We start from the raw sequence: 22,245 nt of genomic DNA, 5'->3' as shown, positions 1-22,245 counted from the left end.
TGCTACCAATATAGTTTCTTCTCTCTCTCCCTCTAAACATACCTACACAAGGGAATAATCTTCATGAAAGATAGAAGGAGATGCCTAATGAAAATATTTTTCAGCATTACTGAGAGAAGGGAACTAAATCCCCTTGTATGTCAGGAGAGGAAGAGAGAATAGTGTTGCAGACAGATTTGTAAAAATGCATGTGAAGTATCCTGCTTCAATTATGTCTAGGTGTTATCCTTGTAGGGTAAAAATTAGGTGAAATAGATGAAAATTATCCTGCCTTTGGTAAAAAAGTAATTATTTAATATTGTTTTCACATCATGTAAGCTGCAGATTAAAATTGATTTAATTAGGCAGTAGAGTAAAATTAATTACCAGTACAATTAAATTAAAATAACTAGTAATATGGTGATACTCAGAAAAGGAGGGAAAGTATAAATGTTCATTCACTTCTTTTCTAAATTCTCCAGCTGAAGAGAAGACAATCCAGCCATACAAATGAAAAAATTTTACTCCACTTTTTCCGGCCTCTGAGCACTTCCAGCTTTCCTTTGCTTGAGAAATTCAGTGTATGTGAGAGGCTTCCATTTCAGCTCTGGGGAGCCAGGCTAAGTGACCAGATGCCACAGCAACGAGCCCAGCATCAGTAAAGCCACAGTCCTTACTGTGTAAATAATTTTGTTGTTCCAGAAATATTTTAGGAGAAAGATAAAGTGTAAAACTCGGCTCCAGAAGTATGTTGAATTAGTCTGCAGCTTGTTCTGTTATATACCAGCTTTGATGGTTTCAGTGCAGTAACTTGGTGTTTGTTGCAGTCCCACTTTTGCATGACCTTTCAGCAGTGCTCATAATTTATTTTCTTCTTTAGAACTTATTTGAACTTAGTCACATTTTTTCATATGTTGAGAAAAACACAACAAAGTGAAAGTTCTTTTTATTTTCGTTTACTTTAGAGAGACAGTTTGAATGTCTAGCCATCTGTATTTATTGTTGGATGTATTCATGATGCATTTGTGTTGTGTGTCTGTGAAGTAACAGTGGTGGCTTTTGCAGTAAGCAAAGGTCAAGAAACAAACTTTTTGTTTATTCTGAAATAGGGTTCTCTTTGGTAAGATTAATCTTCTTTGTGAGAATATTCTCTAGGGCTGGTCCCAGCTTCCCTGCAAGGCTGTTTTGAGGAGAACACTTTAATTGGAGCAGATGGAAATCACTGCCCGTGGTGCAGAGAGCAGTTGTGCATGTGCTTCTATTTTGTGTTGTTCCCCTTGCAAAGCTGTGCCCTCTCCCCCAGCCACAGGTGGGGCTCCCCAGTGCTGCAGGAGCTGCACATCAGCACTGCAGGCTCTGTGAGGAGAGGGTGACAATGTGGCACCAGAGCTTCTGGGCCAGGCCTTCCACCTGCTGGGTTTGCCAGCTCCCTGGGCATCCCTGTCCCTTGTGCTGGAGCACAGGCACTGCTGCCCTGGGAATTGCTGTCAGGTACTTCACACAGGGCTCGAAGGTCCTGCCAGGAAAGAGTTCCGTGTGTTCTATAGCTGTAAGCCACAGGCAAAGAAATAGTACCTGTCCAAGTGATGAAATTGGCTGATATTCTGCAGCAGTTTTGGTCAGAGTTTGAATACAGGGGAGTCCAGTACCCATAGAGTGTGTGGCTTCTGATAAGTGTGGCTTTACTGTTCTAAAGTTATTGAATTGATTTCATTTAAGGTGTTATTTTTGTTTGGAATCCCAAGTTAAACAAAATAAATGTGAATTCCTGTGAGTTTATTTTTTGATGCTGCCATTTATTTGCTTTTAATTTACTAAAGTAAGTAAAATTCTAATTTTTCTTCCCTTCTGACTTTTTAGGTCACTGTGCAGTACAGTAAATGTTTACAGCCTCACCTGCAGCAACTGCATAGAAAATTGCACCTATGTTCTCTTTAGTAATAAGATCACTTTTCTGATGGACCTGTTGATACACCAGTTTACGGTAGGTAAAATAACTTCTTTACTTTGTAAATTTTTGTATGCTTCACAAACATGTTAAAGTATTCAGAGTGTAAGAACACCAGGAGGTAAATAAGAATAAAGGCTTGAAAGACTAAAATTCATTTGTTGTTTGTATTTGGTGGCTGTGTCTACTGTACTCGGTAGAAATTTATGTATTTGCTTCTACTAATAACTTCTGCAAAAGCATGTGTACCAGGAACCCTATGAGTGGATATTGTTCTATCTTTTTCTGAGGTTGTTTTCTTTAATTCACCCTATAGGAATATTTAGAGTATAGACCACAATGAGTTGTGTCTGTGTGTTTGATTCTTACTTGTTTCAGTGTCATGAATCTAAGTCAGGTCAATACATTGCCAGAGTCTGCTTTGCTGAAGTGCTTAAATAGGGCTCTTTAGCAATGAAAGTTTTCATTTTCCAATGTTTCATTTAATTTGAAACGTCATTAAATATTTTATTTGAAAACTCATTTTTAATTCATAGTGACCTGCTCATCATAAGATATTTAGTCATGGTTTTTTTACTTATAAATTGTGTGTATGTATTTTCATGAGCCAAGCAGTTTGTTAATTGAAAAGTTATGTACATACTCTTAATAATTTAAGCGACGCTGTTAGAATCAACAAGCCACAGGACTGTTGATGAACACTTTAAAAGGATCCTCGGAGCTGTTTGGCACAAAGCAAACCCGAATGCAGCCGCTGCCCTCTCCCGCGGCAGATCTCGGGGAGGATTGCGGCTGTCAGGCTCCAGCGCTCAGGGCAAGGCGCAGGGCTGGGCGCTTCCCCACCGGGAATCTCCAGCACCTCCCCGGGGACGAGGTCACTCTGCTGCCAGAGCCCGCCCTGCCCTCGCAGGGCAGCGCTGCAGGACGACCTGCAGTTTCCTGGAGGAGCACACGGGGCATTTCTTAGGCAGAGCTGGCCACCTAGAGCTCGGAGATACTGCAGAAGGGAAATTTACTGCACTTAGAGCTCTTTTCAGTCTGTTGCCAAATACTACCCTTGAATTGCAGCAAAACTGTAATTAAAGCTTAATGTTTCCCATGATGCACAGTGGACTTTTCTTTCCTTTACAGAAAGTCTCTTATGTTCTCTTCATGCAGAATTGGCCCTTAAACTGAGATATCTTCATAGTTCCATGAAGTGCATATTTGAGTACAAAACCCAAAAACAGTGCTGCTTTTCTAACCCTGATTTTTCTCTCTTGAAAATATAATAAATCAGATCAAGTTTGAATTTTTCTTTTTCATTTTACTAAAAAGAAATGTACAAACTGAGAGCAGCTCTGAATACCAAAATACTAAAATATACCTCCAGAGACTTTTAACTGCCTCCACTTTTCCTGGTTGGATGAGCTGTGTGATGCAGCCTTTGTCTATGATATGTGTATTTCCACTTACTGTTGGAAAATAAAGCCCAAACTAATACCAGGAGTAATAAATGAGAATGTATATTTGCAAGGTTTTAACAAATTATTAAACAAGTACAGCAATATTTGCTGAACACAGAAACAGTACTGTTTTGAGAAGCATTTCAATATAATCTTGAATACATCCAGTATGAACCTTATTTCCAGCCAGTTTCATGTGGATTTAGTTTCGGTTTGGTTTTGTGTGTGTGTGTGTCATCCAGCCTGTCCAGGTTAATAATTTGAAGTATCCTGTTTAGACCTTTCTTTGCCTCCTGCCTAAAGGGACTGGTAGGAAACCTTCTGTAGCCTGACTTAGCCTGTTACCTTCCTCAGCCTCCTTAGCCCTGGTAATGCCTAAATCAGTGTCTGTTGAGGACAGCAGGGGTGTTTCCCGATTTCCATGATTAATGGATCAAACCTTCCCACCTACATTCATACAGGTCTTGTGCTGGAGTTGGAGCTTCGTTTATTAACTGCTGTCTCTGCTCTTCTTTGTCTACTGTAGCCAGGAGATAGTTGCACAATAATTGCAGTTTTGCTAGTTGTCTGTTTTGGAAGGTTTCATACCAACAAAACCAAGTAATTAATGGAGCTATAGGCACGTAAGGATCGTTTCATATTTTGGGGGTTTTATTTCCTGTCAAGTGGCAGATGTCATGTACTGTCACCAAATATATCTGAGAAGCCATACCTGACAGATCCCTGTGATTATTTTTTAAGGCAATCTTTAAGTGAATAGTATCTGAAAATTCTAAGTGAGACATCATTAGTGAATGTGCAATGAGCATTAGGTGAGGTAGCCATCAACCAAATGTAGGGATCAAAACCCAGTTGCTGGTTACTTTTTTCTTCTCCAAAATACAGTGCTTAAATTTGGACCATATTTTAGGTAAGTGGCCTATGAAATTTTACTGGGTTTAAGTTAATCTGGCTAGCTAGTCACAGGAAAGTAATTTTTCTCCTCTGCTTCTTGCCTGGAATGTGCTGCCATTTAATTGGGGTTCTTCAGAATGACAGTGTACATCCTATTGCAGTTTCTTCACCATTTGTGGTCAGGTTTTTTTAGTCTTCTGTGCTGCATCCAATAAGGCAGCTCCATGTTAGCACTGATGATGACAAGAACTGTGAAATCCAAGGCAGATCTGTGCTGCTGGGCTCTTCTAGTCCCTTTTGAAGTTACATCTGTCTCCACAGGGTTCAGCTGTGTGGCACTGACAGTTCCCTCAGTCCCTAATAACAGGCTGTCCTGGGGTGACACTATGATGCTCCTATCCCCATTCGTCTGTTTAGCCCAGAAAAATAAGTTTTGCACCTTTAAGACTGGTTCTGAGAGCAAAGAGGGGGCAGAGAAGTGCACAGTTTGTTTTCAGAAACTGCACTCACTCCTCCACATTCCGGCTCGTGGATAGACAGCGGGACAGAGCTCTCCTTTGCTTTTAGTTAGTTCTTAGCTGGCTGAGGCAGAGACGTTCCCTGGGCTGTGGTTTTCCTTTTTCTTTGGAACTGTTTAAACCTGCTCTGGACTGAACACCCGGAAGAGCAGCGGCAGCTCCACCTGTGGCCTCCAGCACGGGAGGGACTGAGCAGAGACTGAGTGACCGAGCTACAGCTCACGGGAAAAAACCTTCTGAGTTTGTAATCTCTTCAAAGCAGCAATAGGTTTTGTTGTTTAATATTGCTCATTGTGCTGCTGAATGCTTTGCCTGGTAAATAAACAGGTTTTTTTCACTTTCCTCCAAGGAAATATTTTCCCAAACCTGCTGGGGAAGGAGCTGCTTGAATTTGCTTTCTAGAGGAAACCCCTTTAGAGGTTTTCTCCCAGATTTTCTCTAAACTAGGACACAATCCCGTGTGGAGAGTAGTAAATTCTGAAAACAGGCCTGGAGTAGAAGAGGGAATGAGATGCTGAAGTGTTTAGGGGTAGGGAATTTAAAATTGAAACCTTTACCTGCACCATCCTGAGCCCATGCACTGAGCCATTTCCATTTCTTTGGTTCACTGGTTACTACATAGAAAGTCTGACATCCTGCTGAGACTTCTGAGGTGTACTTTTCAGAGTGTTTCTGAGGCAAGCCCAGTGACTACACATGCAAAAAGCACAAAATCACTCTTGGTAATGGGAGAATGATATAAAATAATTGACCAAATGAAGGGAAATCGTGTGCTTCTAAAGCTCTGAAGTCTTTCTGTTTAGGTTTACCAACTCTACGTTTCAAATTCTTCATGGCTCTGGAGCACTATGCCTTTTACGAAATAAAAATATGAATGAGTTGTCAGTGCTGGACCTCTACATTGTTAACTGGAAATTGTTTGGTGTATTTTGTTAGCACAGAAGGAGAATGTGCTCTGATCTGCAGAGGTATTTTGGTTATGTGAGTCAGAACAGAGGAGCATTTTCAGCTATATTAAATGTGTGCCTAAGTGCTTTACTGGATTGGGGCCATATTCTGCAGCATCTTAAGCCCAAGATGCTGGGCAGAGCTGAAGAGCTTATGGCAGCTCTGCACAAGCATGGGAATCCCTGCACAGGGTGAATTCTCTAAGGAATAGTTTAGCACTAGTGTGGAGTCTGTACCACAGCTGAGAGTCAGGTCACCAGAGTGTTCCAATTCAAGAACCAACTTAAAGAAAGGAAGACTCTTGATTAGGCCCAGCAAAGTCAGCCATCAGAAAAGCTAAAGTAGCATTCAGGTGTTGGATGTGTCAGACATTTGGACAGTAGTCACACATTTCCTGATTCTCCTTTGTGATTTAAAAATGTTTTATACCAATTACTCAACAACGTGTGTAATGAGGTTAAGTGTGAAACCACACCTGTAGATTTGTGTCTTATAAACTGTTAAACCTCAGGAATGTGGAATGTTACATTTACCCATTCAAAGCTCATATTCAACACAGTTTCTCTGAATATCATTAATTCCTTTTGTAATTGACACAAAGAAACCAGAGCTTGAAAGCTTTCATAATTACACTATTAAATCTTAAGATTTCTTACCCCCTTGCTTGATATAATAATCAACAAGCAAGCACCCCAATTAATTTTGCTTCTGCAAGCACACCAATTAATTTTGAACATAAATCTCAACACACTTTCACACTATCCCATTAATTATTTCTTCAGTAAAAGAGCTGATCTGTTGTCACTCATTTGAGTTAGTATAAAAGGAGAATCTTCAAGGAATTAAGTTCAAATTTACCCATTTTCTGTCAAGCAGTATTTCCTTCTATCTGTTGTTTGACATAACACTGTGTAAAAAACCACATTTGTTCTCACTTTATATTAATTAACACACACGCGTTTTCCAAAAAGATTGAACATGAAATGAGCTCTGCAGTAAATTACTCTAGTAAGTGCCAGGTCTATTTATTTTACAAATTAGGAAGAGCTGTTTTATTTTAAAGCATGAACTTTTATAGCTAAGGACTATATACTTAAAAAATACGTGTCTCCTATGTACATTGAACAGGAAGACAAAAACAGACATTATCCACTCATAGTACTGCTCATTACAGCAAACCAAAGGCTCTGCTGCAAGATATTAAATCTTTTTAAAAAGAGCACATATAATTTTTTATCTAAGGTGAAAAAAAGCAGTATATAGCAGTAAATAGCATTTGTTAGCAATTTTTAAAGCTTGATGTTCCGAGCACAAAGTTGCCACATTAAAGTTGATTTACACATTGCAAAGCTCAATCCATCTGTTTCAGTGAGCAATTGGTATCATTAGGCATGAATTATTTTAGTCAGCAAATGTTACTGGAGGAACGTAGCATTGTTTTTCCTATTGAACTTGAATAAGCAGCTAAAGACTTCTCACTTGCTCTTTTGGCTCAGCACCAGAAACAGACCATTACAATGAGTTTTAAGTACCAGCACAAGGCTCAGAGCTAATGAATAATAAAGAAATGTGCATGTTGTTCTTTGTTACCAAGTGTCACCAAATCCCTCCTGATACCTATACGAGGAGGAATGCTTTTCTCTGGCCTCACTTGCATATACTGAGTGTAAATGATTTTAACCTGGAAGGAAAGTGACATTTCATCCTGTATTGATCCCAATGCCTGTGTGAACCCTCAGGCTGTGACAGAGCAGAGGGATGTGGGTTTGGCCCAGCAGCATCAGCCATGGGGATGTTCCAGGAGCCCTGAGTCCTGACTGCTGCCAGTGTGTGCCTCCAACACTGCACGACTTCATACACACTCCACTTACTGTTTGATTGTAACAGGGCAGGATTCAGCTGGATTAATTACCTTGGACTGCAGAAATGGAAAAATGAAATGAATTTTTAAAAAAATTATACTCTCCATGAGTAATAATCTCCTTCCAGATCTGTATCCTGCATATAGATTTGTCTTCAGATTTACATGTTGTACAGCTCGCCTTCACCTTTTTAGGAGTGGGCTCTAGTTAAATGATTTAGAAAAATGAGATTCCTCTGAGGTCTGCTCAGAGAGAACTGGGGGTTGTGCTTCGGACACGATTGACAGGTGGGTGACCTCTGATGGACAAGTGCAGTGGTCACTGGTGATGTTTTCTGCATAAGAACACAATCGTGCTGATGGCATAATCTGCTGCTCTCAGGCTTCCTTGGTTCTCAGACAGGGCATTCTTTTGACTTGATTTATTCTGGTCCAGCTTGGATTATGTGCTTTACCTTACCTTGTACCTGAAATGCTTTAATGTCCATCAGCACTGCTAGAATGTTACTTTGTTATTACTTTCGGTGTAGGCCTATGCAAATTTGTAAATGTTTCTCTACAAACTTTGGTTAGTTTTACTGAATTCTGGTTGTTTGTGGTTTTTTTTTCTCTTTACTTAGATTAGTGTTCCAGATGACCATAATGCTACTGCAAGCAGAAGTGTAAATAAGCAGGTATTTGAAGGTTTAACAACAGGACTTCTGAGGGTAGCTGCTGTGATTTTCAGATGTCTTGTCTCCAGCTTCCCAGATGGAAACAACCACTCTACTGCACTGAAGATATTACAGGAAGTGAAAAGTAAATCCTCACAAGTGGAAGCCTTCAGCAGCAGAGTCCAAGACCTAATCAGGTTTAAAAAAAGATAATTAAACTTTTCTAAGTATTCCTTATGAGAGAGAAAGCAAATTGCATTGATTTAAGAGAGGAATGAACTGCTTTAACCTTAATGCAGTGAGACTAGTTTGTGTGGGGGTAGTCAAGAAGACTACTGAAATGCTATATTCTCAGTCAAAAATGTTCTTCAAAAATCTACAGACAAAGAAATACAGAAACCCAGGATTCTTTTATTTTTGGACTTGTTTCTTATGTCCTTTCCATTAATTTTCTCTCCTTTTTACCTAGGAGCTAGCTTCCATATATTTTTCTCTCAGTTCTCTATGCCAGCCATGTGTGCCTATTGCCTGTGGTCTCTCATGTCATATATGCATTCATATAAGCTTGTCATAAAATATACATTTCCTATTATAAAAATCACCCAGTCATTCCTAGAATCTGATCTTACCATGTCACTGCATTTTAATAGCTGAACCTAAATATATTAGTACATACATAATTAATGCATATTTTAAATATATGAACCTAATGTATATCCAGCAGTATACTAGACTTGCTAAAAGTGTACAGTTTCACTGGTAAACTATATAAATAGTTATCAATAAATTATCATATAATTTATATGGGTTTTCAGCCCTCTGAAGAAATGAAGTTCTTCTTTATATGCTACTGAAAACATGTCACAGTGAGCCTTCAGACGTTTCAAAGTCTGGTATGATGCTGATGGAGACAAAGAGGACATCTGGAGGAGGAAAGCAAAACAAGTAGTTGTCATAGATACCAGTGACCTCTAAAATTTCTGTGTTCTCATGTAACGCTCCTTCTCCCCAAACAGGTTTTGATAGAGTGTGAAATTTCAGGATGTTGTATTCTGCAGTTCATGAATGGGAGGGTGGGAGGTCTGTGCTGAGCAGACATCTGACACTGACTGGGCCCAGCACAGGCAGACCCTCAAGATAAGGAGAGACATGAGAATCCGAGCAGGTCCCTCACCTGAGGCACTTTAGGGGATCTGGTTATAAATGGGGAATGAAAGGCATGATGACAAGGTAATGGTGCAATTAGGAAAAAAAGAGAGAGGGCATTTTAAACCAGTCAAAAACAGACAAATTCTGTCATTAATGAGAATCTTTCACCTCCAGGTCATTGTATTGTATGTCATGGGGAGTTGATTAAGTGAGAGTTTTCGGAGGATGGGGGAAGAAAGAGGAACACTGAATTTTTTTTTTTTTTTTTCCTATTTGGAGCTATTGGACCTTATGCATAAACACCAATTATCTCTGTGCTGTCTGGGTATCAAAAGGGTAGCCACGTTATTTCAACTGTGCTCCTGTGGGTAAAAAGAGATGGAGGCAATAGATTAGAGAGCTTTGACATTCCACTTGTCTGTGTGCTCAGTTCCTCACGGAAAGGAGCGCTCCATGCATCTTCCTCTTGTCTCCGGATGCCAGTGAAGAATAGTCCCAGCAGACTGAAAGCTCTCATCCATTTCCTCTCTGCCAGAAGAGCAGCTGCTCTGTGCCCAGGTGTGGGTGGGAAGGAGGGGGACAGTGGACACAGTTTGCAGGTGTCACACTGTAGAGATGCTGCTAGGGAAGAGAATGTTGATGAGAAAGGTTGTGCCTTTTTGGGAGCCACCATCTATGAGTATTAGCTCTATTTTATTTAGTTCTTTCTCTTCCCTCCTATTTCTCAGAGGTGTTTCCAGCACTCAGCATTTCTTTGTGACTGTGATGTATCTACACCCAGCTCCGTTCCTGGAATTATTCCACTAATGCAGGAGAACTTGTTTATCACCTGTGTGATCAGGTGGATTGCTTGGATCAAAATTGGCAAGAAACTTAATGCTAGTAACCTTTCATGTTGCTAAATAGAACAGACAAATTTACCTGCACAATGAGTGTGCACTTACTAATCTTTGTGCATCTTTATGTGTTTTTAACTGCTGTACTTCAGCAGCTTTAAAAATCTTCCATGCTGCATTCGACTTCTTACTTTATATCCAGTGTATTTTTATTCTGAATTCCTTTTCTTCTTCCAAAAGCTTTGTGTCACTAGGGGTGGACATTGGCAGAGAAATCTGTCTTTGAGCAACAGCAGTGTCTGAAAAGGATGAGGTTTTCTTCCCTTATGTCAAAACCCCCTGTTCTTTCAAAATCAGACTGTAGGACATGTTGTGAGGGAGTAGATATTTTTAATAAACAGTTTTACTTCTGTGAGAAGCATTATCTAATCAATAGTCTTTACTGACTAGAATCAATATTATTTCACAATGTTCCCTATCAAGTCAAGTGGTGTTCCCTTAAAGCCAGTGGTGTTCCCTTCTCTCTGTTCTTAGAGCCAGCTCTGCCAAGTGCACTTAAGGAGCAGCTGGTGGCACAGGGATCTCAGGAGCAGGAGGCTTGGTGTAGGCAGTCAGGGTAGGAACAGTGGAACATTTGTTGGTGTCTGAAGGCAATTGCTTCCCCATGTCTTTTCAGTGAGGTGGAGGCACAGGATAAAACAGCAGTTCTTCTGATTTTTACAAGAGGTTTCTCCCGCTTCATAGGAGTGGAGGAAAATAGAAAGAAAATTAGAGGGGAAAGAAAGGGAGGCGATTACAGTGGACCTTTGTGTCCACAGAGTGTTGATCTCACCTAAGTCAGCAAGATATGGTGGTTGAGAAGGGCTAAAGTCTGAGAAGCTGGATGTTTATGGTAGGAAAGGAAAGTAGGTAAAGTGAGGTGATATCAGCAAAGTGACATGGAAAAAATACATCTGTGCATGGTTTAAGTGGAGTTGATAATGATCAAAGTGTGAGAGAATCTGCTGTGGACAGAGAGATCTTGGTACAAGGGTGAAGAGCATATTTTTTGGACATATATTTCCAAGCTATTAGAAATTCAAAGAAGGAACTTCAGCAGTTGTGATCTGAGGATCAGCAATGATGATCTTGTTAACCCTAATAAAAAAGAAGGGAGTTTTCAGTTTTAGAAAAAAGTCACTGCATGTTTTTTTTCTCTATTGAATTTGATTGAGTCCTGAGGAGGTTTTTTGATCCTGATCCTTCTATACTGATGGTGGAAGGTTGTTCATATTCTATTAGCCCCTGAGCTGTTGCATATATGTATTTTTTAAGAGGGGAACAAAGCCCAACAATTGGCCAGTGGTTGCTATGATGTATGAATTGCTATAAAACATTATCTTGGTAACATCATTGTCTTCTTGAATTAGTGTGTTCTACAGAGTTTACCTCTTTATGCTAAAAAGAAATTGTGCTGTTGCAGTGCTATCAAAAATAGTAAATCATCTAATTGTGGCAAAATTTCATTGTCCTTCTAGCAGTATGCTAAAATGAACATTTACACTCCTCTTTCTTGTACAGTATAATACAAATTATCCTACAACTCTCAGATCTCGTAACAAAAACTACTGATAGTCACAGAGAGCCAGATCTGAAGTTATTGGAATTGGAATTGTTTTATTGAACCCTTTCAGAAAGAGTATTTAAGTGATCACAACCTGCTTTTTGAGTGGTTTGATAGCCGAGAAGCAAAGATTACTTCTTTTGCAAAGTCACCCAAACTGTTGTGGAACTATTTTTTGTAAGACACTTTTTCCTCTGTTTGTAGTTACATGGTGAACATGGGACTGGTGGACAAGCTGTGTTGCTGTTTCCTGTCTGTTCAAGGCCCTGTTGATGAGAACCCCAGTATAGCAGGTTTCCTGCAGAACGCCACGGCAGTGCTGCATGGGATGTGCCAGCTGTGTTTGGCTGTCAGTGGAAGGTGAGTGCACTGCCTCTGTCAGCTCACAACGTGTTGCTCAGCCAGGGCCTCCTGCTGAGGCTGCCAGCCAGAGCTGGCCCACTGTGAGACACACAGGCACAGAAACAGTGCTGGAGATTCCCTCTGCTCAGCCTCTTACCAGCAATCTGTAATGAGTGACCTGCACCGAGCCTGCTTCTTATAAGCCATCTATCAGAATTACAGACTTTGCCTCCTTTACTCATCACTCCACACAGGCTTTTATCACTGATAGTTTGAAGTGTCCAGTCTCGAGGACTTCAAGAGGCATTTTATTATCACCTAAAATCAACTGTTAATTGATTTGTCTTTATGGTTTGTCTCTAGAGCAGCCTAATTCAGCTCTTGTTCTTTAAATTACCACTGTCAGTAAGGGAATTCTATTTTTCATAAAGACAGCTGTTACTAGATTTGTCAGGGAATTTTCTAATGGAAAAGGCTTGTTGTTGTAACCTAATCAAGGTTGTGGGAAGTGTGCATGAGGGTGTGTGCCTGCCAGCAAATCTGGACTTCTGTGGTCTGCATTGTAGGACAGCCTGACACTCATGTGAGAGTCAAAATTTCAGAGCTTTGGGCTGTACTTAGTAGAACCTACCACACCGTTACTGTTACACATTTCAGGAAAAATCAAGGCTAAGAGAACTTTACAATGCATTCCTGAAGGGTAAAATGATGCTAGGGTTGAAAAACTAGAGCTAATAAAACATAGGATAAGAAACAAAGCTGTAGGTAAGAGCTGTTGCTGGTAGCCATGGACACAAACAGATGGAAAAAGAACTGCGAGAAATATGAGCCCAAAGAGACCATCCCGACTTACTGAAATTTCCCTTTCTGAGAGCTGCCAACTTGGCATTTTAAATTCCAGCATAGCACTGCCAGAAGTCAAATACTCACTAAATAAAATAATAAAAACATCACCCTTCTGTTAGTCGAGTAATAGTTCTAGCTCGGAGCAAGTAATACAATACTTGGAATTTCTGTAGCAGGCACACACTTCACCAAAATATTACACATCTTTGCACCCCAAAATAGTACAGCACTGCACACATACATCATGAACATCTGTTCTTTGTAGCACCAGAATGATTTTGGGGGGTTGAGTGTTTTCCTTCACAGTTACACCAAGAAGTATCTGATCCTACGACCTCCATAAACAGCAATGCTCTGGATTTTATCCAAAAGTGCTGGTTGTTCATGATTCCAGGTTAGATTGTTCATTTGACCATGAAAAGAAATGGGAGGAATGAACCTGGAGATTTCAAAACTGTTGTCTTTCACTTCAAGATCAAAAGCCTTGATGTAACTGATTAGAAGGGCAATTTAAATCACATGTCTTTCATCACCTGAGCTCCCTGTCATTTAAGCAGTGTATGCAGAGTGTAATTCTGTCTTGTTACAGAAGTCCTCAGTGCTGGAGGTGATTTAAATGGAAAAAGGTATTGCCAAAGACTGATTAAGGTGGCAGAAACAGAGCTCAAATTTATTGAATTCTTAAATATGTCACACTACAGTAATACATGGTGTGTGGTACCTGATTTGCAGCACAAAAGGCAGCCCCTCTGTGAGAAATACAGATGCCTCTTTCATTCCTGGTGAATGGTGGTGGCACTGCAGCCTTTCCAGTGAGCTTTTCTCATTCTCCAGCTCAGCTGATTCAGGCTTGAGCACCAAACCAGCCTGCCTGTTACAGCCCTCTGTCCATCCCAGCCACTCTGATCAGCCAAGGTCTGAGGTTGTTACTGAAACTTGAGGAGCCCAGGAAGTATTTAAAGTGCTCTGACACTGCAGCATGAAAAGAAGTTTTGCCAAATTAATGGCAGGCTTTTGCCATTGTTGCAAGAGCAGTTTTGAAATGTTCTTTTCATGTATCCTCCCATATAAGATGGTTCCAGGTTGGAAACTTCTTTATGCTCCTCAGTGGTAACCAGGGTTATAAAGTTAATCTGGGTTTTTTTTTAGCAGAGCTTTATCAGGCTGTTACCTGTCACACAGAAAGTTGTAATTCCATATTCAATGCATGAGAGTACTGTGGTAGAGTGCTGTGTGGTCTGTGTGCAGATCTCAGCGTGCAGCAGTGAGTGGCACAGTGGGAAGCTGCCACAGGACAGTAAATACTGGGTGGGGTACCAGGACCACCTCAGGGCTCAAACAGCCCAGCACAAGAGGGAAATCCTCTGTGAGCTGTGGGATTCTTCTCCTGTGCATTCAGATCTCACCGGTTTGTTGGGAGCTGTACTGCAACTGTAATTGCCATATCCCCAGAGGGCCAGAAGTTCTTGTTTAAAACTCAGGTTTTAAACAATTAAAAGATCCAGTCCTGTGAGTAGAGAGTATGTTGGGCCATTTCTGGAGCTCTGAGGTAGGAAGAGCTGTCAGTCTAGACTTTCCTGCCTTCCTCAAAAGCACATGTCATAAAACTCCAAATTCAGCAGAGTATTTCTAAACCAAGCTCTGAAATGATACCCAGTGTGTATTTGGACAGTTCCTTCATGGAAATAATTCTGTAGGCACTGAAGAGATCTCAGTCAAGTCCCTCTCTGCACGTGCTTCTGTATCAGGCAAGGTGTCACAACAATAATGATCATTAGAGAATCACCTCAAATTATTATATATATATATATATATATATATATATATATATATATAAATCAACATTATGTTTTAAATGAGGTCTCTGGTTGATATAATGTAGATGGTAAAATTTTAAGACATGAATTAAGAGACTTCTTTTATTACTGTGATAGACTTGTAGGAAAAAAAAGTCCAAAATCCTGGAGTTAGATACAGTAAAGAAAAGTCTTACTAATGTAGAAACATAAATTGGAGGATTTTCAATTTTAAAATCATAAAATGTTATTAAAATAAAAGAATCTATTCTGAACATATGTTATAAACATAGCATATTATAAGAGAGGGATTTTCTTTCCATTAATGATCAAGGTCTTTAAAAAAGATTTAACTTTGATATTGATCTTACTTTTCAAATTATCATTTTTGATACTGGCCAATAAATGCTTGATTGATTCTTTTAATTGAAATTTTGCTGTGGATGGAATAGCACATTTTCCAAACACTGTGTAATACATATAAAAGATCAATTGTTGAAAACAGTCATAACTTGTTACCCTGTTTCAAGCTTATTTTGACACTTTGTGTCCTCTTTTCTTACACAGTGAGAATCTTTGAGAGTGACTTGAGACCTCCAACTGGTAGTCCCATTTTTCTAATGCTGTTTTGCATCTATAGCTAACAGTGGAGGTGAGAGCTTCTTCCTCCCTGATGAATTTAAATTAAAAAAAAAGGTGTATGAGAGCTGAAAACAGGGAATTGTCCCTTACTGTTTGTAGGGAGAAATCAGAAAATGCAGCATGTCTGAATATTGAGCTTTCTCTGCTGAGCAGATGAACCTGGCATTTGATAGTTAGCCTTGAAAACTGTGGCCCTGGTAATGCTTAACTGGTTCTTGCTCACCATTAGGAGTAACAGTAGCCACAATTGAAAACAGATACATGTTTATTATCTTGAAATAAAGCAATTTATGAAATACACTTTATATGGGGTTGTGTGGCCATATAGACCTCTTGAAATCTGTGTGGAACTGCAGATGTCCAGTAGCAATGTTCAAGATGACAGCCCTGTTTTCCAGAGTGTATCATTGTAAGTATGAGAGAGTCAAGGCCTGTTTTGGGCCCTCAGGTCCTGACTGCACATCTGGAATGTGCTTGGCTTGTACCCACAGGACAGAAAACAATGAGCAGGCTTGGAATGCAAGGAGCATTAATAAAAGCTTGGCCCTGCTACCTCAGCTCAGCCTTCCCTAAAAGCAGGGGGGCACTAAGTGAGAATCTCCATGGCAGGTCCTTTATCACAGCACAGCAAAGGTTTTGCTTATGTTCCTGTCTTCTGTACTGGCCAGTGTTCACCCAGCCTGGATCCCCTTTTCCCTATTTCTCTGGACCTAAGGTTCCTGTCCCAGAAGTTTAGCTGTTGCTCTGTGGAGGGCTAGAGTTAATGCCTCGTTTCACTTCTGCCCATGAGTGTGAGTGAATAAACTGCCACTGACACAGAGTTAATGCAAGGAACGGGGGGAAACCCAGGGCAGGGTAAGAGTCAGTCACTGAGGCAGAATGTTCTCCCCAGGAGCAGTAGAGTAGAGAGCAATAACACAGATACAAGGAGGATACTCCATTGTGCATAAGGGAATATTGCAAATAAGAGTACCCCAAATTATGTAGGTCCTTGGAACACCAGCTGTTCAAAAATGTTGCTGTTTTCTCTATTTAAGAATTGCCTTCAAGCTTTCTCCTTACCCCAGAACATAGAGTGTCAGAGCAGTGCAGTAATTAAATTGTTGCTGTTCTGTCCCAGAGCAGTGGTAGGGTATATAAATGTGTGCCAGCAGCTAATGAAGCTGTGGGTACCAGATGCAGTGGCAGAAAGCTGCAGATGCAGGGTCTGACCCAGGGAAACAGAGCCTGTCATGTCCCAGATCCACACTGAAGTGGGCTGGGCTCAGTTTCATTACAGTCATTAAGATGATGTCTGCTTTGGCTGCTGGATGGGCAATCAGATGCAAGTCTGTCTGAACCTTGGTTTTGCTTCTCACCACTTCCAAGGTACAGCAGCTCCAGCAAGTGCTGTTAAACTAACTCTGACTTGTGTCTGAAAGTACTGGAAGGCTTCAGTTCATCACTGCTGTGCAGCACTGGGAATTGTAGCAAGGTCTGGCAGGTGCTAAATACTTCTTTGTTCATCTTTTATTATTATTTTGCCTCTTTATTTTGACATCTCTTTCTAAATAAAATAATTTAGAAGCAAAAAGTACTGATGATAGTTTTTAAATCCTAATAATAAAAAACCCCAACAGATTATATTCTAAGCCTCTTGGAAACTCATGTTTTCATTTCACTCCATGTTTTTAATCAGGAGTATATGTTTCAAATATACAAACATTATAATGTATACCCTTAGAGAGGCTTGTCTGCTTGTTAGCTCAGCCGGTTTTTAAAACAATATATTTTCAGATATAAACAGTTTGCTCATATTGAAGCTTGGGGAAATTGTAGTTTTATACTTGTTCTGCAGAGTATGCTGTTTCTTATCAAGCTGTATTGAATTCCTGTTTTTAATAAATAGTGGTGTATTTTAAGCAACAAAGTAACACTGTTTAGTATCTTTCTTTATTTCTTGTGATGGATAGATCCACATTTTTTAATTCTTAAATTCTTTTTGTAAGTCACAGATCACATACCAGTTCCTGAGACCACTTGATGGCCAAGCTGAAAATCACAGTGGCAGCCCATAATGAAAATTCTGTACATTTCATTAATTTTTTTTTTTTTAATCGCGCAGGTTGTTTGACCATAATATAAATATTTGTCTGTTTTTCTGTGTTTATATTTAACACATTTTGTGACTGGTAAAGTTTGAACGCCTGTTTGTTTTCCCAGCTCTATCAGCCAAAGTGAAAAATCTGGTGGGTCTTGCTTCTCTTCAGGAATTAATTGAAGGGGTTTTGTCCATAGTGACTATTTTACTTTTGCAGCTGTTACAGACTCAGAGACAAAGTTTCTTTGAAAAGGAGAATTAAGAGGAATTGCAGCTCTAGGAATCTGTCTCTTAACTTCAGTTATGTAAAGGCTGATTTTCTGGTGTGACATTGTCATCTTATGTTATGAAGGTTTTTGGGGGTTTTTGCTTCAGTCTGTCCCAACAGAACTGAATTTTCATTGGGCTTATGTTTTGAGATGAACTAAAAATCTGCTAAATGTATGAAACCCAGTGTTGTGCAGACTTGACAAAAATCACTCAGAGCAGTAGCGGCAGAGGTTCATGCTTTATTTTACATCATTGCATATAGGTTTTTTTCTATTCTAAAACCCACAGCAAATACTTCTTTTACCTTTTTCTTGTAAACATTTAGGCTTAAAGTGGTGGAACCAAAAGTTCAATTCAACAGGAGCCAGTGTTCTGTTCACATGCAGTTAACTGTAGTACAAACAACATCCAAAATAAATTCTTTGTAGCAGTTCCTTCAATCCATCAAATCTAGAAGACAGATTTTTAATTTCTCTTTAACAGTTTTGTTCTGTACAAACTTCAAAATTTTTCATCTTTTCTGTGAAAAAACTAATGCTTGCATTTAGTTATTTTACAATTGACTTTTTAATGTATATTTTGATTGATTCTCTGCCCCAGAACAGCACAAAATGGTAAAAGGATTTCACCCAGCAATGTAAGCTTTCTCATATGGAATTGTTTAAAAATAATGGTAGAGTGAGAGTTGAAAGCAAGCTAACTTTAACCTTTGGTAAAATTGGTCAATCTTCAAAATTCTGTGAGGTATCATATGCAGTAATTAATTTGGGGTTATCATTTGACTGTGAGTATACTTTTCTGTTTTGTACAGCTGAAAAAGCTAAGAGTGAAGTTAGGAAATGCTGGTTGGCAGGAGGAGCTGTGCTCTCATGTGATCCTGTGGCAATAAACATTCTAGTTAGGCGAGTGTAACTAAGTGATGGTTAGCACATTTTGGCTACTGCATCCTGCAGAATAAATCCTTGGACATCAGAAGGCATTTTGGAGGGAGGAATACCAGGGAGCCCAGACCCACAGAGCAGAGCTGTGCACAGGGTGGTCCCAGAGCTGCCAGCTCTCCCTCCTCCTGCAGCCATCAGGTCTGTGCCCCCCTCCCAGCCAGGCTGATGTGCCAAACACACCTGGAACTTTGCAGCAGGGATCTGCCAAAGGCACAGCTGGCACAGCCAGGTGATGGCTCAGGAAGTGTCTCTGCTGACTCCATTCACACACACTCACTTAGAGACCACAGAGCTTCAAAATGAAGATTTGGGGCATGGATTCCAGGCATAGGAAAGCAAAGCCCTGCCATAAATTGTTGTGCGGTGTAGCCCCACCCAAACACACTTAGAACTCTTGTACTTTTTTCCACTTTTTATTCTTTGTGGAGTAAATCTTAGGGTCTTAAGGAAAACATTCACAACTATGTTGCTTTTGTTCTTACTGTGTTTTACTAAAGATCTGATTCTTCTGTCAGAGACTTGTGGACTACTTTTGCAGTGTGGAGTGGTTTTTGTGCAGCATAGGTGTCCCTGAAGTAGGCCTGGGACATTGATCCTGGAGGTAGCAGCAGAAGCTACAGCACTGAATATTCATAGACTGTAACTAGAAATAACTCAGCAACGGTACCCATAAGTGCTAATTTCAGATGAGATCACTCCTTACATCATCTGACCTACTGCTTTGTAAAGGTAAAGATGTGTGGGGACAGTGGTGGAAACAGATGAGTGCCAGTAGAACAAGTTGTGTACAGCCCAAATCCTGCCCTGTCATGCTGAGCTGACAGGGAATGCAGGTTCATCCTCCTGCTCTGCCTCTTTCCCTCCCTGTGCTCCAAGGAAGCGATGGAGTGCTGCAGTGGACAGACGTTGGTTTGGGTAAGGTGGTGCTTTCTTGCCTGCTTGATTTGCTTCACTAGGAAAAGTGAAAGTGACAGCACAAGGTGGTGGTTGCCAAAACCTGGTCATTGCTGAGCTCATGGTTTAGTTTCTCTGTTGAAGAAGCGCGTCTGTAATTGTAAAGAGCAGGATTAGTCAGCCTGCCTAGAGTCTGTATTGCAAATGTCACTGGAGCCAGTGTTTGTAAGAGAGGGTGCAGGGTGCTCCTGCTACAGATACAGATACAGGAGAGATTATTGAGAGTTGTTCTAGTCAAGGGAAAGCTCCTTTCTGGTTCTGCTCAACAGGAATATTCTGAGCCCTCTGAGTGTCTGGTCTTGGCTGCCTTAAACGGAGGTCTTGAAACTTACAGATTATTTTAGAAAATGGTTCTGGTTTTCACTTCAATTTCCTTTGCTTTTAGTAGTTATAAAAGGGAAAAACACCCTCATTTAAGTTGTCCTTTTATAATGTTTTTGTCATATCATTTGTCATATTTTCCTTTAATTATAACAAGGAATCATATATACACCCAATCTCTGTAGTCTCTTTTGATACTGACGCTTCCTTCTTTTTTTCCTTTTTTTTCTTTTTTTTAAAGATGAAAATATAGTAGATAGGTAAAAACCAGACCTTGATGTAGCATATTTTCATTGTTACTGTTTGCTGTGTTTTATTTTTTTAGTGTTTCTTTTGATTACCAATATTGACCAAATATGTTTCCAAAATGAAATTCAGGTAATTTATGTTATGAGTTTGAATTAGAATTCAGAGAATATAAAACTTCCTGAATTATTTTGGGGCTTCACTTTGTGCCTGCCTACCCTCCACATATTATTTAGCCTCCAGGGTAGTGATATTCTGAGTCTTCCTTAGCAGTTGTCCTGCATCATCTTCTGGACTATTAATAATGTGAAAAAACATGAGTAGTAAAAATCATGAAGGATTATGTGAAGTGTTTTTGGAAGTCTGGGTGTGAGAATGGAAAGGGCACTCCTGAGTTATTTGCCTGTCTGTGCTGATATCCTAGATAACCAAAAATCTTCTCCATTATTTTATGCGCACACGCAAAAGATGCCAAAAAACTCCATTTTCCCCTGTGCTTTGCTGCCCTGCTGCAGTCTCCCATAACAGCATCTGACTGAAGTAAGAAGCAGTGTGTTTTCCTACTGCTCCACACTTCATGCTTGAATCCCTGCAGAACCATTTGATTAACATCATCTGTTCCCAGTAACTTATTTCACTACTTAGGTAGGCAGTTGGTTCCAGTGCCTGCAGCCCATCACTGTGGCGGGAGAGGCTCCAGGGAGTTCTCCCACTGCTGCTGGCTGCTATTGCCAGCAGCAAAGGTGAGAGCAGGGCTTGCATGGAGCCCCTGCGTGCTCCCACAACTTCCCCAGGCTCCACGCTGGTAGCAGGAGCACGGCACAGGATGTGGAGCAAGATCCTGAATGATACAGCTGCGCTGCAATTAGAGAGAGCATGAGACGGTGCCCTGATTATTGCAGGTATTTTCTGGAAGTGCTGTGGTTTCCTGGCACTTCAGGCATCAGGTTTTCCGTGGCTGCCAGCTCAGTGTTTCCCTAGCACTCGGCTCCTCGGGCACGGCCGCTCGGTCTCACGCTCGCTGTTCCCTGGCAGGTCCTGCGGCGTGTTTGACAGCGCCCGCGCGGACCCCACGGGACTCACGGCAGCTCTGCAGGCCACGGATCTGGTGGGAGTCCTGCACATGCTCTACTGTGTCCTTTTCCACGGCACCATCTCGGACCCGAGCACAGCCAGCCCCAAAGACAGCTATGCCGCCAGCACAGTCCAGGTTGCCATCCAGAGTTTACGTTTCTTCAATAGTTTTGCTGTTCTTGACCTGCCTGCCTTCCAGGTAACAGATGTTTTGAAACTTCTCTTAGTGGGATAATGTTAATTATTGATTATATCTCTGGACTAAGTTTCGTCTTTAAGATCTCAGTTATTGAAGGAATTTTTAAATGTTAGGTTTCATGCATAAAATTTGTATCTGTTGTTATATCTACCATATAGCTGTGGCTGATGAATTTAACCAAAAAGTGAAAATTTAAAATACAATTAATGCTGAATCCAAGCCATTATGTTTTCTAACTTCTTTTTTACTTGTTTCTAGTATAGTAATTTTATATTTATTAAGCCTCAAAAGTGTAAAAAGAAAAATCTTAGTCAAAAGGACGAAATAACACTTTTTCTTATGTGAAAGGATTTGCTTGTATTATAACCACATATTACATTTCCCAGTGTTTTCAGGGGACACTTGATTTAAGACTGTGCAGCTGAAACTGATTATCGCTTGATATCATTTTTTTAACAAGTAACATTTTGTTGACCAAAAATTGGAAAATATGTTTTCATAATTTTTATTAAATTAAAAAAAAAAAAAAAAAAAGAACTGCATTTTGAGTCCTGAGGACTGCTTACCTTTGTCTGTGAACAGAGTTCAAGTGTAAATGAATGATTTTGCCATACAAATACTGGTATATTTCTCAGGTAAGTTAGTACAGTTGTATCGTTAATATAAAACACCAGTCAGAAAGCATTGCTTTGAAAACACA

At 40.2% G+C, this 22,245-nt stretch overlaps 1 protein-coding gene across 9 annotated transcripts in view; it reads left to right on the top strand.

The window, feature by feature from the left end:
- The window catches only part of SCAPER (S-phase cyclin A associated protein in the ER), a 138,016-nt gene that overhangs the window by 92,146 nt on the left and 23,625 nt on the right, over window positions 1–22,245 (top strand). For 6 of the 9 annotated variants that reach the window (XM_053954905.1, XM_053954906.1, XM_053954908.1 and 3 more), the window contains exons 25-28: window positions 1,840–1,963; window positions 8,214–8,443; window positions 12,039–12,194; window positions 21,308–21,545. In XM_053954905.1, coding sequence (XP_053810880.1) covers window positions 1,840–1,963; window positions 8,214–8,443; window positions 12,039–12,194; window positions 21,308–21,545 — 748 coding nt within the window. Of the gene's footprint in view, window positions 1–1,839; window positions 1,964–8,213; window positions 8,444–12,038; window positions 12,195–15,385; window positions 15,471–16,834; window positions 17,292–21,307; window positions 21,546–22,245 lie in introns of those variants that run through there. The other 3 variants (XM_053954911.1, XM_053954913.1, XM_053954914.1) reach the window with 3 other exon arrangements.

The sequence above is a fragment of the Vidua chalybeata genome, chromosome 13 (genome assembly GCF_026979565.1).
Source record: "Vidua chalybeata isolate OUT-0048 chromosome 13, bVidCha1 merged haplotype, whole genome shotgun sequence".
NCBI classification, from domain to species: domain Eukaryota; kingdom Metazoa; phylum Chordata; class Aves; order Passeriformes; family Viduidae; genus Vidua; species Vidua chalybeata.
This window is presented reverse-complemented; position numbering and strand designations above follow the sequence as displayed.